Source organism: Pteropus medius, unplaced genomic scaffold, assembly GCF_902729225.1.
Source record: "Pteropus medius unplaced genomic scaffold, Ma_sr-lr_union100, whole genome shotgun sequence".
NCBI classification, from domain to species: Eukaryota; Metazoa; Chordata; class Mammalia; order Chiroptera; family Pteropodidae; genus Pteropus; species Pteropus medius.
Window position 1 is genome coordinate 21,060,145 of NW_024355205.1, and position 16,129 is coordinate 21,076,273.

The 16,129-nt window shown below is 34.1% G+C and overlaps 1 protein-coding gene across 1 annotated transcript in view; it reads right to left on the minus strand.

Moving 5' to 3' along the window:
* TMPRSS15 (transmembrane serine protease 15) overlaps window positions 1-16,129 on the minus strand; it is a 106,898-nt gene that overhangs the window by 10,362 nt on the left and 80,407 nt on the right. The window contains exons 18-20 of the mRNA XM_039857326.1: window positions 9,198-9,293; window positions 5,264-5,313; window positions 4,925-5,099 (exon numbers count right to left, since the gene is read on the minus strand). Coding sequence (XP_039713260.1) covers window positions 4,925-5,099; window positions 5,264-5,313; window positions 9,198-9,293 — 321 coding nt within the window. The remainder of the gene's footprint in view (window positions 1-4,924; window positions 5,100-5,263; window positions 5,314-9,197; window positions 9,294-16,129) is intronic.

Below are 16,129 nucleotides of genomic sequence, written 5' to 3' on the forward strand. Positions count from 1 at the left end.
ATATATTTATATATAGCATATATAAATATATATTATACTATATATAGTACATATATAGTATATATAAATATGTATATTATACAATATATATAGTATATATAAATATATATATTATACAATATATATTTATATATATAAAAATGTATATATAAAAATAAATATTAAATTCAAAGTATGCAACATGGTGTGGTGACTATAATTAATTTTTCATAAATATAAATATATAAATTAAACATAGAGTAAAAAACATACAATTCTTGAAAAAAGTGATTATTAGCAAATTCAGATGACTCTAACCACTTGAACTTACTAATGAGATCCAGCTATTTGTCCAGCTTCCTCAGCCACAGTCCTCTGGCTACCGTTTTCTTTTTAACTGGTCTCCCTGATTTTCACTCTTGCTCCTCCCAGAATTCTCGCCTCCACACCAACAGCCCGATTAGATAATATCACTCTTCAGCCTTCCAAATGGTCTTACATCCCATCTACTATGACTTACTGAGTCCTCACCAGGGCTTACGATTTGGTCTAATATTGTTCCTACCCCTCTGCCAATCACTTCCTGGTCAACAGAAATAGCAAGGCTTCTGGAGGTTTCTGTTTTTTCTACCCTACCCTATAATATAAGCATTATTAGGACTTCGTTGGTCTTTAGAGTACTATTATCTCAAAAACTTAGAAAAATGCCTGGCCCACGATAAGTGCTCAGTAAATATCACTTGACTGAATGAATATATGAAAAACAGGAAGCAATGCAGGTGCCAGAAAGATTGAGCACCACCAGTGGTCACATATGATAGGGAGGGGAGTTGTACGTCGAGCCATATCAGCACAAGTGGTTACAAAAAAAAATTAAAATTAAATTAAAAAAATCAAAGAATGGAAAAGTGGCAAGAGGCCCCTCTACAAATAATTTCATCATTGATATATGTCTATTCAATTGATGTGATTCAGACTGTAAATCTGTATATAACTGCCCACACAACAGACTGAAGAGTAGTTGCTTCTACAAGTAGGAATGGTCATTGACTGGGAAGAGGTATTAGAATACTTTCTAGGTGATGAAAATGTCTTAACGAGTTTGAGTTATACAGGTGTATATATTTTCAAAACTCTCCAAATTGTGCACTGAAGATTATAGCATTTTGCTGTATGTCCCTGGGAAAAACTGAGAAACAAATATTAAACCTTGGTTGCTAAGTTTGCTTTACAAAATGGTAAGATTACAATTCTCAAACTACTTTTCGGGTTCCAGGCTTGCGCAAATCCACAAATACTTTGTGAATAGTAGGAACAGGTTTCCTGTTATTCCAGATAATAGTCACAAATACGGAAGGAGACACGACAAGAATATACCCCGTGGTGTTCTGTTTTAGATTGAGCTATCATATTTACAGGTATATAATTGTGTCAGTTGAGAGCGCCTAAGAGCAGGACATAAAAGCAATAGCAATGAGCATACGATACCTTGTTTCGTTTTTAAAATTTTTCTTATAATATCTTTTTTAAAAATATTAAATGTAGAAGGAACTAAAATTAGCTAAATGGAATTGGAGTTTCTTAGAGAAAGCTTGATTTGAGGGCTGGGTCAGGGAAGGTAAAAGATGAACTCAGAACATCTTATTTTGCCAGAAAGTAAAGACATTCTCAAAGAATGAGGATACATCAGAACTAAAAAAGGAGGAGCTTAAACAGTTTTCCCAAATATAAGGACTTTTTACAAAATAACTTGCTTATATTAAAAAAAAAATAAAAAACTAGAAAGAAAGGCTAAGAAAGCTGGAAAGATAGAAAGGCTGACAGAAAGGCTATTTCAGATTAAAGGAAATGAAAGAGGCATAGCAACCAAATGCATTACCCTGAAGTGGTTCTTGGGTGGCAAAAATACAAACAAGCCAAAAATGTTGTAAGGGCCTATTTAGGACAATTGACAAAAATGAATACATACCGTAGATTAGATAATTGTTTTTGCATTAATGTTAAATTTCCATCATTTTCTGTGATTACATAAGAAAATATCCTTGTTCTTAGCAAAAACATATTGAAATATTTAATGATAAGGAAGCACAATGTCTAAACTACTATAAAACGGTTGAAAAAGAATTTCTCCAGATTGGAGAGAAAGAATAAGGAAGATTTGACAGCATAAAATTTAAACAATTGGTGAGTCTAAGTAAAATTATAAAAGAATTCTCTATACTATTATTTGCAATTTTTGTCCATGTTTTGAAATTATGTCAATATAAAACATTTGAAAAATAAATATGCTGACTGTCTCTTGACTTTCTAAGCAAGAGTTAGACTCTTTTTTCGTGGATCTTTCCTGTGTAGGAATAGCAGTGCGATAAAATTTTTATTGCACAACTATATTCACAGCATGAGAAAGTATTACAGCTTCTTAATTTTGTACTGACAATCACCCCAGGAAGTAGATACCTATAAACACCCTACATATGAAGATTCTGAAACCCAGAGATACTAAGTCAAATCAAGTCAGTAGCATAAATAGGATCAAAATCCTGTCCCTTTGTTCAAAGTCAACCTAGACTTTAAACCACAGCAAAGTTGGCTCATACTTTCCAAATCTCTCTTTTAAAGTTGGAAAAGAAGACAAATCAGTAATAGAGAAACAGAACAGGGACGAGAATATTTAGAGTCTTCCTGAACACTGAGGCTGAATGGAAATGGGGGTGAGGACAGTAAGAATGTAGACAGAGAAGAGTTGTTCCATTAAACCATTTAACCACTTGCAGAGTAAAAGACTTGGAACAAATTTACAATGAGAACAAGTAGATTTCAGTAAGTTGCTTGATTTGGTTCTTTTATTTATGTATTAGGAAATTAAGCTTTTTACTGCATTGTTAGGACTTTTAAAAGACAGATAACAGGCAGCATTAACTGGTAAAATATTTTTTCATCAAATATCTGAAGTACGATCAGAAACTTTCTTGCTTGGATAGGGACATGAAGTAGATAGCAAGAAACTGGAACACTCTGGGGAACTGGAGAAAGAAGTAATGCCAGTGAGTGACTGAGGAGAGTAAAATGCAAGCTTAGTGAGGATAAGTTGGTATTCATCACGATTCTATTGTAGCTTACCATTGTTTGCTTGTGTTCACATTGAAACTGTGTGAAAAGACATTTTATGTTCTATATGACTGAACATGTGTTTATATTAAATGAAACTGCTTTTTGTATATTTGTGGTTTGAAAAGATTCAATACTGGTATCATTGACCTGCAATAAGTACAACAGTAAGGTAGGTAATTGAAAGATGTCACTAAAATTACTGCAAGCTTGGTTGACATTTCGGAAGCATGTGTTCTGCAAGAACATCAAACAGAAGAATTTACCAAATCTGAGGTCAATACAGGAGATTGCTAACTTACTAACACCTACTTGTGTACAGCAGAGAACGCTGAATCTTTAGCTACAGATACCTTTTACTTATAACACAGTTAGGATATAGGTCACCCATCTGTGACATGCCCAAGGCATAGATTATATATAGGTAAATGTTAAAGTCATGTTTAGCAGAGGAATGAGAAAATTGCTCTAATACATGTGGAGGTCAAATTCCATAGCCACTTTCCCGAGGCTATGGTTGCAAATAGATTAAAATATAATTATCAAGAGGCAGCAAGGTCAAGAAGGTGCACTTTAGATATGGGAGAGGCTGTAGTTTAGCCACTGAATTGTAAGGCTCAGTGCATAGAATCAGAGCTGTAGATGTAGATGGGCAGGCAGTACTATGGGCTGTTCCTTTGTGGCCCCGGTAACTGGCCAACCTGTGATTTGGCTGAGAGTCTTCATTTACAAGTTCCTAGGATTATGAATTCGGGTTTACCCCCACTCTGGTACAACGGGTATTTAGGCGTAAGCTCAATGCTTTAATACTCATTCTCCCTAGTCTTCCCTATTTCTCTAACATTTTCACAACCTTCTGTGTCTACAATTTTTCTCCATCTATCCAAGAACTTACAATGTTTGTATTGGTTGGGAGTAAGTCTTTTAATCTGACTGACTAACTATGCCTGCATCTTCCATTCCTGAGCACATGTGGTTCTTTCCTCAGAGATTCTGGATGCTGGCTAAGAAGCTCATTCTAACCCTTACAAGTAAGGTCATTTTTTGGAGGCTTCTTCTATTTAGTTAGTGGCAAGAAATTGCCCTAGGTTTGGGTTTGTGAATCTTCTCTGAGGATGCTACCAGAAGAATTGGAATGTGATTACCTAAAGAAGTGCCATCTTTCATGCCGAAGCAGAGAATTAACATGTTCTTGAGCCCAGGAAAATTTATTTTCTCCCTGTTCCGTCTACCAACTCTATTTTCTCCTGTGGCATTGCATTAAGAATGGCTGCTTCTAGAGAGAAGATAAATCCTGGAATTCAACATGTATTTTGTCATATTACAAAAAAAAATTAAGTACGGTTGATATTAGTTCTAAGTTTTAGTTATGGGTAGTATCAACATAGATCTAACTTTAGAAATAAGTAAACATTTTTATCCTAATTCATAACAGAGTCCTTACATATGAAATTTCCAAGCACAATTTGCTTGGAACTAGAGGGCTATCTATACATGCTTTGTTGATACTGACAATTTGCTGACAATAAAATCAGCACAATATATACATTAAATACTAATTTTATACCTTTAAAATGCTTACCTTGTGAATAGGTAAAAATTTCAATGTTTATGTAAGTAGGAAACATAATACTTGATATAAGTACCTAATGAGGAAGGATTTTTAATTGAACTTACTCTATTTTTATACATGATTTTAATGGAAAAATGATTGGAAAGTTTATAATGTCATAAACAGTGGGCACGTTTTCCTGATGGGATGGTTTTGTGAAATGGGATGCATGGCGTCTGCTGTGGTCATCTCATTCAAGAAGGGACATTATGACGTCACACTTACCCATACACACAGTGGGCGGCAGACACCAGCCAGTCGTTGCTGACGAGAGAAGCTCCACAGAGCAGTTGGTCGTTATAATACAGAGCAGTGATCCAGGGCCAGGCTCCTTCCTTGGCGTTATTTCCTCCAATAATCTTTGAGGTGACTTTTTGAGCCACCAATTTTTTTCCACATGCTAATAAAATAATTGAAGAAAGAGCATCTCTTTTATTTTGCCGGATTTCCTCTGATCACGAAAATTGAGTGAATTGCTACAAAAAACCTTCAGGTGACATATCAACTCTATTCAGAATTTTAAACTGAAGGCTTGGAGGAAAACATGACAAAATATTTACTTACATTTGCGATTACATTGTAACAGAATCAGGGAATCTTGTAAACACTGCTCACTGCAATAGAAGAACAATTATATTTTAGAATTTGTGCACTTAGCATTTTAAAGCAAAACATAGGGTAGGTTCTGTCATTTTTTTTTTTTTTTTTTTTTTTTTTTTTTTTTTTTTAGTAAAATGGACTTTTAAATGAAAGTATCATATATGAAATTCAGGGAGGCTGAAATGCACAGCAGAAAAATCCTCAGTGTAAAGTCAGTTGAGCTGAGTTCTTACCCTTAACTCTATCACTTATACTTCATAAGATTTTGGGTAAGATGCTCAGTAACCCTGAGACTCCCTTTTGTCATCCATAAAATGAGGACAATAGCATTTACTTTATTGGAATTTCTGAGAAGTAAAAAAAATTTTCAATGGAATTATAGTGCCTTATACACAATGAACACTTAATAAATGATAGCTACTGTTATTTTGCTTGAACAAACCTTGGATTTCATTCTGTAATATAGAACATGCCTCAATATTCCTAATCAGACAACTATTTAGGGCCTCACTCTGTGTGTGAGGCTGTGAACTTCATTCAGAGAATTCAATGATGAATTAATTCTAGGTCCTGCTTTCAGGGGGAGTAAACATATAAATAGACAAATATATATTAAAGTCTAAGAATAAATAATTTTAAAACTCACTACCTGTTTTAAATATTTGCATACCAACTTTTTCAAAGCCAAGAATTCTATTTTAAACAAAACCTAAAAACAATTAAAAATGTGTTATACTTATCAACCACTAGAGATCAGTATAACACAAGGAATTAAAGTACTTGCCCACACTATTTCCTGATGCAGCCACTGCAGATATTGGTCACATTAAAACACACACATGCACAACCATATCGTTTTGATGATTTCTATTTATATATTTAACTACATCTATTGTGCGTGTTGTTTAAGTGTCTGAAATTTGGGGGGAAAACAAAACAAAACACAAAACAAGACCAAAGATTGATATGAGATCATAAGTACAATCAAAGCAATTTAGTGTTTGTGGAACATACACAAAGAGGCTAATTTGAAATCATATGCATTAATGTGATCTGATTGACATAACCTTTAGAATAGAAGATAATTCCAATTGCAGTATGAGGAAATATATCTTATTAATAAGCAATGTGCATGAATGTATAACTAGATATGGACATATCAATATGTATTCATAATTCCTCAAAAAAGCCTCAGTTAACCCCCCTTCTATTATCTTCTCATGGTTGAGAAAGAAATAATTTCTAGGATGTGTCAAGTTTCATCTAAACTCTGTCTACATCTATAGTACTCATCAACGAAAATCCATATTCAAAATGGTTCATCATTCTTAGGTATTAAACTATGATTAATACTCTGTGGTATGTATAAAACTGATGAATTTCTTTTTAGTCAGCACAGAAAAGAAAATTAAACTAAACTTTGAACCTCTTTCTTCATGCATTTTAGTCATAAATTTTATACTCAAACATACACGTGCAGCATCTCATCATGGAAAAGTAACCTCTGGTCAGAATGAGCAGTGAATCTATTATTTGTCCAGGTGTATTTAGAGAGATTTGTTGCTGAAGTCAGAGCTAGGTTAGCCCTCTGGGCAGGAAGAGAGACAATGCCATGATCCTGTGTCTTTCTCTCAGCCTAGTGGGGCAATACTGTGATGTAAATGGATGGGTTTCTATCTGTTGTATTAACAAGATGAACTAATTTCTCTACCATAATATGCCTAACAACATGGCCTCTTTGTTGTTGTTGTTGAAAGGCTATTCTTTTTCTTTCTTTCTCCTTTCCAGAATTGCTATTGAAAGTGAGCTGTTGCCTTGGGGAACTTCGAAGACAGCGCAGTGGAGGGAAAAAGTAGAGGGCTTTCGAGTCTGACGGGTTAGAATCTTTATGTTGCCTGCAGCCTCTGTGAGCTTGTCCAAGTCAGTGATCAATATCAGGCTTCTGTTTCCTCATCCTTCTAGCAGAACAACACGACCAGTGCTGTAGGCCTGGACATGGCTTCTGTAAACATTCTACTGCAGTGGCAGTCACATGATACGCATTCAATAAAGTGTTTGATAAGCACTTTGTATCCTGCATCTAGCACCATGCTTAGAACACAATGTTAATCAATATACGTTACGTCAAATTTTATTTGACTTCTAGAACTGCTGTTGAAATGGTGTGAAGAATTGGAAGGAAGGGAAATCCAGCACTGGCAGCTGCCTGAATCCTGCATTTCCAGTTACATCGGTTCAGGTTGCTGCTTTCATGTTGCATGATTTTTCCCAGGAGCGAGAAATAACAGTCTGAGTCTTGCATATGCCTCACAATAGGAGAAAAAAGTGGGGATATAGGTTAGTAGATTTTCATAGTTGGAAGAATTATCTTCCTTGATATCCTCTTTTTTTTTCCTTATTTTATTTCCTTATTTTTTAAATTAGTACCACTAGAGCAAAAACAACACTTTTTATAGGGTGAAAATTATTATTGTGATAATCTCTGCAATAAATGAATATATACATAAATAAATTAACTAATGAAGTATATGTCTGATTTCCACCAAACTAGTAAAAGGTGGCTAACCAAGGAAATGATTAAAGATGTCTCTGGCTTGTTGAGGTGATGAAAGGTTTAAGTATTTGTGCCTATAAAAGGTATCTCTTTCAATAACAAACATACATACAATAGAGACATCAAGGTAAGACGATACTGGCATTTTGTTGATATGCGTAGAATAACTTAGTTTTTTTCTGCAACTTGCATCTAATTAAGAGGAACTTTTTTTTTATATGGTCTCCTTTGTTTTTATCATTCTTAAATGTCTATAAGATAAAAATGAAAGAAAATCTCAATGTGCAAGCTGCTCAAGATCTATAATGGTAATGTAAATTTAGACATGCCTCACAGAAAGGAAAGCTAGAAGTCTTCTTTCTCTCTTGCAGATGCTTTGCTTCAGCCCTTATGAGATAGAAAATCTCACGGCCTAGAAACCATCCATACAGAACGTTCAATTGCAAATTCCTTTGGTACTAAAAATATCCCTTTATCAATTTGTTTTACTGGTTGAGCTCACAGAAATGGTAACTTTTCATGAATAGCTGAATAATTTCATTTTCATCATTAAGTATATTAAACAAAAAACTACAGGCTAATACACCAGCAAGGACATCTTAAATTCTCATTCGTTGTTATGGCTGCTCTTGCTGTTACTTTCTTCCCGCCCACAGATGTCCTTTGATGGAACTGTAAGATCCAGAAGTCAATGTCAACAAAAATTACCGTTAATGCTCAAACAGGAGAAATGACATAAACTAAGCTAAAACAGATCTTTGAATATAAAAAGAATGCTGCTTTTTAAAACATTAGTACAAGCTATAAAAAAGTAAACCTAATTTAAAGAGCAAAAGAGAATTTGTAGGCACCACTAAAAGTCTGGACTCCTTCACTTAATATCCATGTTCTATTTGCTAAGACAGAGAGAAAAGATTAACCTGATGTTTTCCTATCTTTCTTCTCTTTTGATGACAGCTAATTGATGTTGCTCTCTGATCTGATACACATTGGACCTATTTATCCCAAGTCTCACAATTTCTTTCAATGGAACTTATTTGTTTATGAATCTGAAGCTACGGATAACAAGGATATAGAATTAAGACGTACTGAATTGCTAACAGTGTGTTTAACAATTACATATACAATATCTCATTTGACTGTCATTATTTATATGGGGGTTAGGCAATGTTATCATATAGGATCAATTACAGACTATTTGAGATTACCTGTAGAATAAAAAAGTTAAATTACTTTCAATATGATATGGCTAGTATGTGGTAGAATTAAAATCTGACTGGCTTCAAAAATCTACCTCCTTCCCATCCATGTACAACTAGTCCAAGAACAGATTTTGGAACTTACCTTGGTGTTAGTATTAAGCTGCCATTAGGTGCTGTGTTTAATTTTACAAATGGTCCACCTCCAGTAGAGAAGACTGGCATTGATGAGTTTCCACTCCTAGGGAAAAAAACACATACAGATAAAATGAAACACAAATTAAAAAAACAGAAACTAAACTTCTAGTTATTTAATGCTGTGGATAGTTAACGAAATTATGGAATACCATACAAAGAAATTAACATTTTAATATAAAACTTCAAATTTTTTTTATCTGAAAGATGATACAAATTAGTAGAAAAATTACCTATAAAGAAATAAACGTAATATCAGTTTTTGCTTATTACCTTGAGTTTCGTTTGCATATTCACATATTACTTGACAAAGTTAAAATCAGTACCTTTAACTTGGATGTCTGATTTTTTTAATTTGACTTATTTACGTTGTTCAACAGTTTCCATAATGATTGATTTTAATAACCGCACAGAATTGCTGCATCATAATTTATTAAACTTTATTCCTGTTGAATATAATTCATCTTTTGAAAATGCATGCTGTCTAAGAACAACCTAGGAAAAGGAGATCTTCTCTGTTTACCTTTCCAAATGTCACTTTGTTCTTCATATTTCATTCAATTCAAAGTCCAACAAGCCCTAATTTAAAGCCAGAAGCTAAGTGACTGCTCTGAAAAAGGAAGTACGTAGCCTGGACCTACAAGTGTCAACTGTTGAGCCAGAATAGGACAGAGAGAGAGACGCCTCCAGGTGACGTAAGCCATTAAGTTCCTAGTCTTTCTTTTCCCTGAAAACCTGTTACATTCGTGCTCTCAACTGTCTTAACCGAAGATTTCTCTCAATTATCCTGATCCTTCCTCGACTCGACTGGAGACTCACAACTTCTCCACTCTTGATCTTTCTTCCTGGCTTTTATTTATTCCAGATTTTAATTTTGGTATAAAAGTATGCCTTTCAGCTGGAAATATCTTAATTTTGCTATTTTCTACTGGTTACAGAGAGATGATGTGGTTTTTGTCTTTTTTTTTATGCCTATAGCACCTGGCCTTCCTACGTGTTCTCCCATCAAGTACTAACCAGGCCCGACTCTGCTTAGCTTCTGAGATCAGAAGTGATTGGGCATAGTTTGTCTTTCTGAGTTAGTTTGGTGGACCCACCCATTCCTTCTTCAAAGGAAGGTTCAATGTCTTCTCTAGGCTAAGCCAACACTCACCCTTTTCTATCTGTGTATAGGGGACTTCCAAGGAACATTCGTAGCCATTATGATCAATAAGAGGAAAAAAATCTTTGTAGAGAGTGTTTTCCATTCTCTTTCAGGTGAGACAATGCCTTAAAGAAACTGAAAGAGTGTTTGTCCTGTACCTTTCATCCACTGGAACAATGAAGTCCATATCTAATGCCTCAGAACTTAGCATCTTGCACTTTTTTTTTTTTGTCATTTAAAATACTGGATTTTATTTTACTGCAGTTTTTATCAAGGTTTATCAATAAATGATTAGTTCTGGAATTAACGGTTCAAGGTTGATTTAACGATTAGTAATGTGAGTCGTGGGCAAAAGCTTTAGCTTTGAGCCAGATAGTGAAGTTGAAATCCTCGCTCTGTTAGCTGCACGACTGGACAAATACTCGATCATTATGTTGTTTTGTTACCTCATCTTCACAATGGCGATACAATAATCATTCTAACCTTAAAGGTTGTTGTAGGATTAAATGACATGAAACATATGAAGACCCTAGAACAGTAAGTATGTTCTTACTATTATATTGTTATTTGATTCTAGTATTCCTTTTTAGTTTCATTTTAATTATATAAAGTTTTTCACTCTTTTTTAACTTTTTTTTTTTTGGTGTCCTAACCTTTTTTTTATTTTGGTTGCTTGGGGTTTTTTAATTAAATTTTTTTCTTTGTACCTTTTACACTTTTATAAACATATAAAAGTAACTCAAACACACAAATCAATGGCTGTTTCCTTAATAAAACCTGAAAAAGGAAGATTGGTGTTGTTAATATTATTGTTAAAGGTTAAGATATTCCTCCCATGTGGGTAGAAGTATCGTTTTGAGTATTTATAGAAAATATATTTGTTATAGCTTGGAAAACAAAACAGGCACAAAGACATCAAAGGGCAGGAGAGGATACAGTAGGTCAACAAGGACTTCACCACTACAGAAAGTTTATCTTTAAGGACTCAGACATTCAGGGAAAGCAGAATATGGATCGAACATGTCTTAGAAGACTTCGAATTCTACCATTGGTGCAGCTTCTGGTGAGTTCATCATACTAGTCTTGGCTTTTAAGAATATTAAACAGCGCCTGTCTAACTAGAAGGCAAAGTTGGTGGGCCTTAGTTACTCTCCAATCTACATTTAGACATCTCTCTCCTTTTACTGCTTTTGCTCAGGGTCCCAGGATTCTCCTGCTGAATGCCTACATGTGCTGGACATTGTTTTAGGTTGTTTTTATGTTCCTGACTCTCCATGACCAAGGAGTTCCAAAGTCTGTTCTCCAGACAGACAGCATTAGCTTCACCAGAGAATGTATTAGAAATGCGAATTGCCCAACCCTACTCCAGACCCACCAAATCAGAAACTCTGGGAGTAGAGTCCAGTGATCTGTTTTTTAACAAGCCCTCTAGATGGTTCTAAAAAAGACTTGCTTGTCAGGGAACTACTGTCCTATATAATATCTATTTACTTACTTATTTAGGGGTTTGATATTTTGGCTTCCAAAGTGACCTCTAGTTACCAGATACATGATCTGCCTTTAAGGTACTGATAAAGTTAACTCATATATCAGGACTCACAAAATAGAGGCAACCCTAGAGGTCTGGCCCAAGTCATAAATATAAACCTATTAGCCCACTCTTACAGGAAGTCTCGCTGTTAGGGAACCCTAACATACCCCAGTCACAATCCTCCAACTTAGCTTTACCCAGCTTACCTTATCTTAGAAAATAAGATCTGCTAGCCTTGTAAGAAAATTCTCAACCTCTTAGCCAATCATGCACCAGTTCCAAATTGCCTCCTCTAACACTCTATAAAACTCCCTCTTGCCCAAAATCCTTTGAGAAGCGTGCTCTATTGTTTGTGAGGCACTCAACCATAGATTATTTTCCTTCGAATAAAGAACGTCAAACTCATTACTAAATTGTTCTAGTTTTGTCTTTTGACAAAACTCATAACTACAGCAGTTCCTCTGCTGTAGTTTCATTCAACATCATTTCATTCAATGTCATTGCATTAGAACCTTGATGAGATGCCAGGAACTTAATTCTTGTTCATATCAATTACCTCGTGGTAAAATTGATTTTGCTATACGTTGTTTCACTCAAAGTTGCAAATCTACAGACGATGTTAAATGAAGACTTGTTGTCCGTGTAGGATCATCTTGAAGGGTAATTCATGAAAATATATCTCAGAAAGGTGGATTTAAGACTTCATTTCTAGCTGTTTTTATTCCATCCCTTAGCTATCTCTTTGAAGATAGACTGTGAGGGAGATGCATTAATTTTTATAGAAATTTAAAAAAAATCTAAACAAAATTAAATATTGAAAAATATTTAAAAATTATTTATAAATCAGTTTTTAAAATCTAGTATCTATTTATTACACATTTACCATTGGCATTGGCCTATGTTGGAATTGGCAGTTATATTTTTAACATAAGTTTATTATAAAGGAAGACTAGAGGCAAAGCTTTAATAATAAAGAATATAACAAATAAAGAATGTATTTAAAGAATAAAGAATTTAGTAAATGCTAATTTTTCTACCTTGATATTCTCAAATACTGTTTCACAGTGATGTTTTCACTATCTGGATGAGAAAAATAGAGATTATGTATGCATACGTGAAAAAAACACATCTTATATTCTGAGATTATCTTCTTCACATTTTTAGTCTCAATTTTACATGAGAAAACAGACTACAGTTAATGGTACAACTATGTTGTTTTGGGCTATTTAGAGTAATTAAATAAAACCTTCCTTTGGAAAAAAACTAAAGTAATCACATAATTAATTTTTTTTTTTTTTGTAAGAAATACAGCTATCAGCAACCTACGAGTGGTGTTAAGTGACTATGAGTTCATACGAACATTTCCAGATGTCAGTGCTGGATGTTAGAATTTGGAATTTAATTTGAGACAGATTACCTGCATTTGAAATTCTGCCAAGTAGAATTCATCCTTTTTCAGACTGAACACAATTTATTCTAGTTTGTATTCACAGTAAGCAGAATATGAGTGGCAGAGAAAGTTTACAACAAACTATTTCTTATTTTAAAAAATGATGGAGACAATAGAAATATATTAAAGATGTTCCTAGCAAAATAAAAGGTTAGTAACTCTATGCTGTCACCATTTATTTTTAAAAAACGAAACTTCAAAACAACTGAACAATTGAATTCTTAAGAGAGAATATGTTACTTTAAGTTCTACAAGTAAGGCATGTAACTTAGTCTCTCCTTGCCTCAGTTTCTTTTTCTTGCAAGGAAATCAGTTTTTAGAGAGGCAGTCTGTCCAGATTACAACTAAAATTTGCAGTTTTTAAATCCTGAAAGGGTTCCAGATCTGCAGATTTAGACAACCCTATCACACACTGTCATAGCTGTTGGAAATCAAAAGTTTTGGTATCACATAAAAAAGCCCATATACCATTCATTACCTTTTCGACATGCTAATGCCTTCTGACTACTTATTTCTAAACCTTTATTACCATTTTTATAGGTTATATGCCCTCAAAGGGCTCCCTTGACTTCAGGGAAACCTTAATCTATGTGAGAAAAAATGCACGTAGATGCAACCCACCACTAATATTTTTGCGGTCATATGCAGAGTATAAAAAATATACTCAGAGATGAATTCTGGGGAAAGAAAGAAGGCTATCCCAAGGCATATTGCACGGTATTCAATCTTCTGCCTCTTTTCTCAGGCCCTGCTTAGGTTTCCCTCTTTTGTCTCGCTCTTCAGACTGTTTGCTGTGATAAGAATTCCTCCCTAAAGCAGGAGCTTAGGTAGGGATATCTTAAGCTTTTGAACACACTAAAGCTAAAAAGAATAATAACAAATGCTGCAAATGTTGTATCCAGGCACTATAGCTCATTTTACACTCCCAAAAGGTTTAAGTAATGAACTGAGCCCAGTGGAATTAGTCTGAAAAGGTTTTATATATATATATATATATTTTTTTTTTTCTGTAGAAGAATGGACCATCCTTTTCAGATTGGAGGGAAAGAAGAGGATTGATTTGGCAGGACAGAAAGTAGGGGAGAGCATTTTAATAGGCTGGGGATCAGTGAATGAAAGGGATTTAAGGCAAAGGATGGCAAAGATTCCCACTGGGAGAGTCAGGACATGTGTGCTGTTCATTAAACACTATGACTGAACTGGACACATTGCAACTACATTTGCTTATTTATTTACCATATTTATAGCAATGCACCTAGCACTCACCCAGCACTATGATTGCTTAGCACACAGGTAAGCTTAATTTTAGATTTTCTGACCTCAACTCTTAAAATTCTGTGACACACAGAAGAAATGCCAATAGGAAAAATTATCTTCACTTAATCAATTTCCTTCTTTATGCAAGCTACTGTATTAAGAACAAGAGAGAAACTGATGGATTAGTCTGGTGGCTGCTCTCTTTTGTCTTAAAGATGTAATGGTATTAGGATGGTAACAAACTCCTGGCATCTCTTACCAAAAATATGGCTGAAAGAAGTGATACTTAGCAGAAATTGTCAGAGACGGGATCTCTGTGAGCAACATCTTGGGCAACTTGGTCTTAATCTCTTGTAGTGTATCCATATTCGTTTGTTACATTATTTTCTCAGCTTCCATTGAAGTTTATTGTTGAATAAGAGGTGTATAATATATACCACCACATTTACTATAGTTTTTAAATGCATATATTTTTTAATGCATTATTACTGTATAAGGACATACATACATTTCCTTTAGAATTTAGTGTCAAGAGAAATCTGTTTTCCCTATGGAAGTGGTAGCATGTACCTTATCTCATAATTAAAGTTATGCAATTTTTAATGTTTCCTTTTTGCATAGGTTTCCGGAAATCTCAGATACAAACATTAGTATTTATGCTGACCTTGTATCTCTTATAGATTTGCTTCCTTATTTCTTTAGACCTTATTTTCATCTACTACTCTCTTAATCTTACTGCACATACTCTTTGTTATAAATCACCTCCCTTTCTCTTGAAAGGGATAAGGGCATAAAGAAAAGAAGAAAATGGAAAAAAATAAGAGAAAAAAGAAGGGAGAAAATAAGGAAGTGAGGAAGGAAACAAAAAATAAAGAAGACAGAAGATAAGGAAAAGAGCAGGAAAAATTGAAGGAAGGAAGGAAGGAAGAAGGTATATTATTCTATTAGATTTTTATCAATTTTATTCAAAATTGTCCTTAGTCCTATAGAATATGCAACATTATTTACAGGTTGAACAGCTGGAAATAATTTTTAGAAGGGAACTAGAATGAACAAGAAAACTTTTGTTATTTACTTTATGGGGTGAAAGTTTTCTCCTATCCTTACCTCTTTCTATTTTAGAACATAGAAGTTTCCCCTTCCTCATGTGACAGAATCTAAGGGAATGGTAAAGATATTGGCTTGGGATAATCATAATTTCTTGTTGTTTTTGTCAAATAGACTTTGAGTAAAAAAAGTTTTTGAGAAAAAAAGGCTGTAATATACTTCGTAGATTAATTAGCTATATGTTGCAGAAATATGTTATTAGAAGATGATCCATAATGATACCAAAATATATATATAAATTCTTAACCCTTTAAATGTATAATTCTCAGTAATTTGCTTGCCACGCAAACCTCTCTGGGGGGTTACAAAATACCAATTAGAGTGTAAGTCTAAATAAGAGGTAAAGACAATGAAAATTCCCCCTAAATTGTATTAATACAAATAAGTGACAAT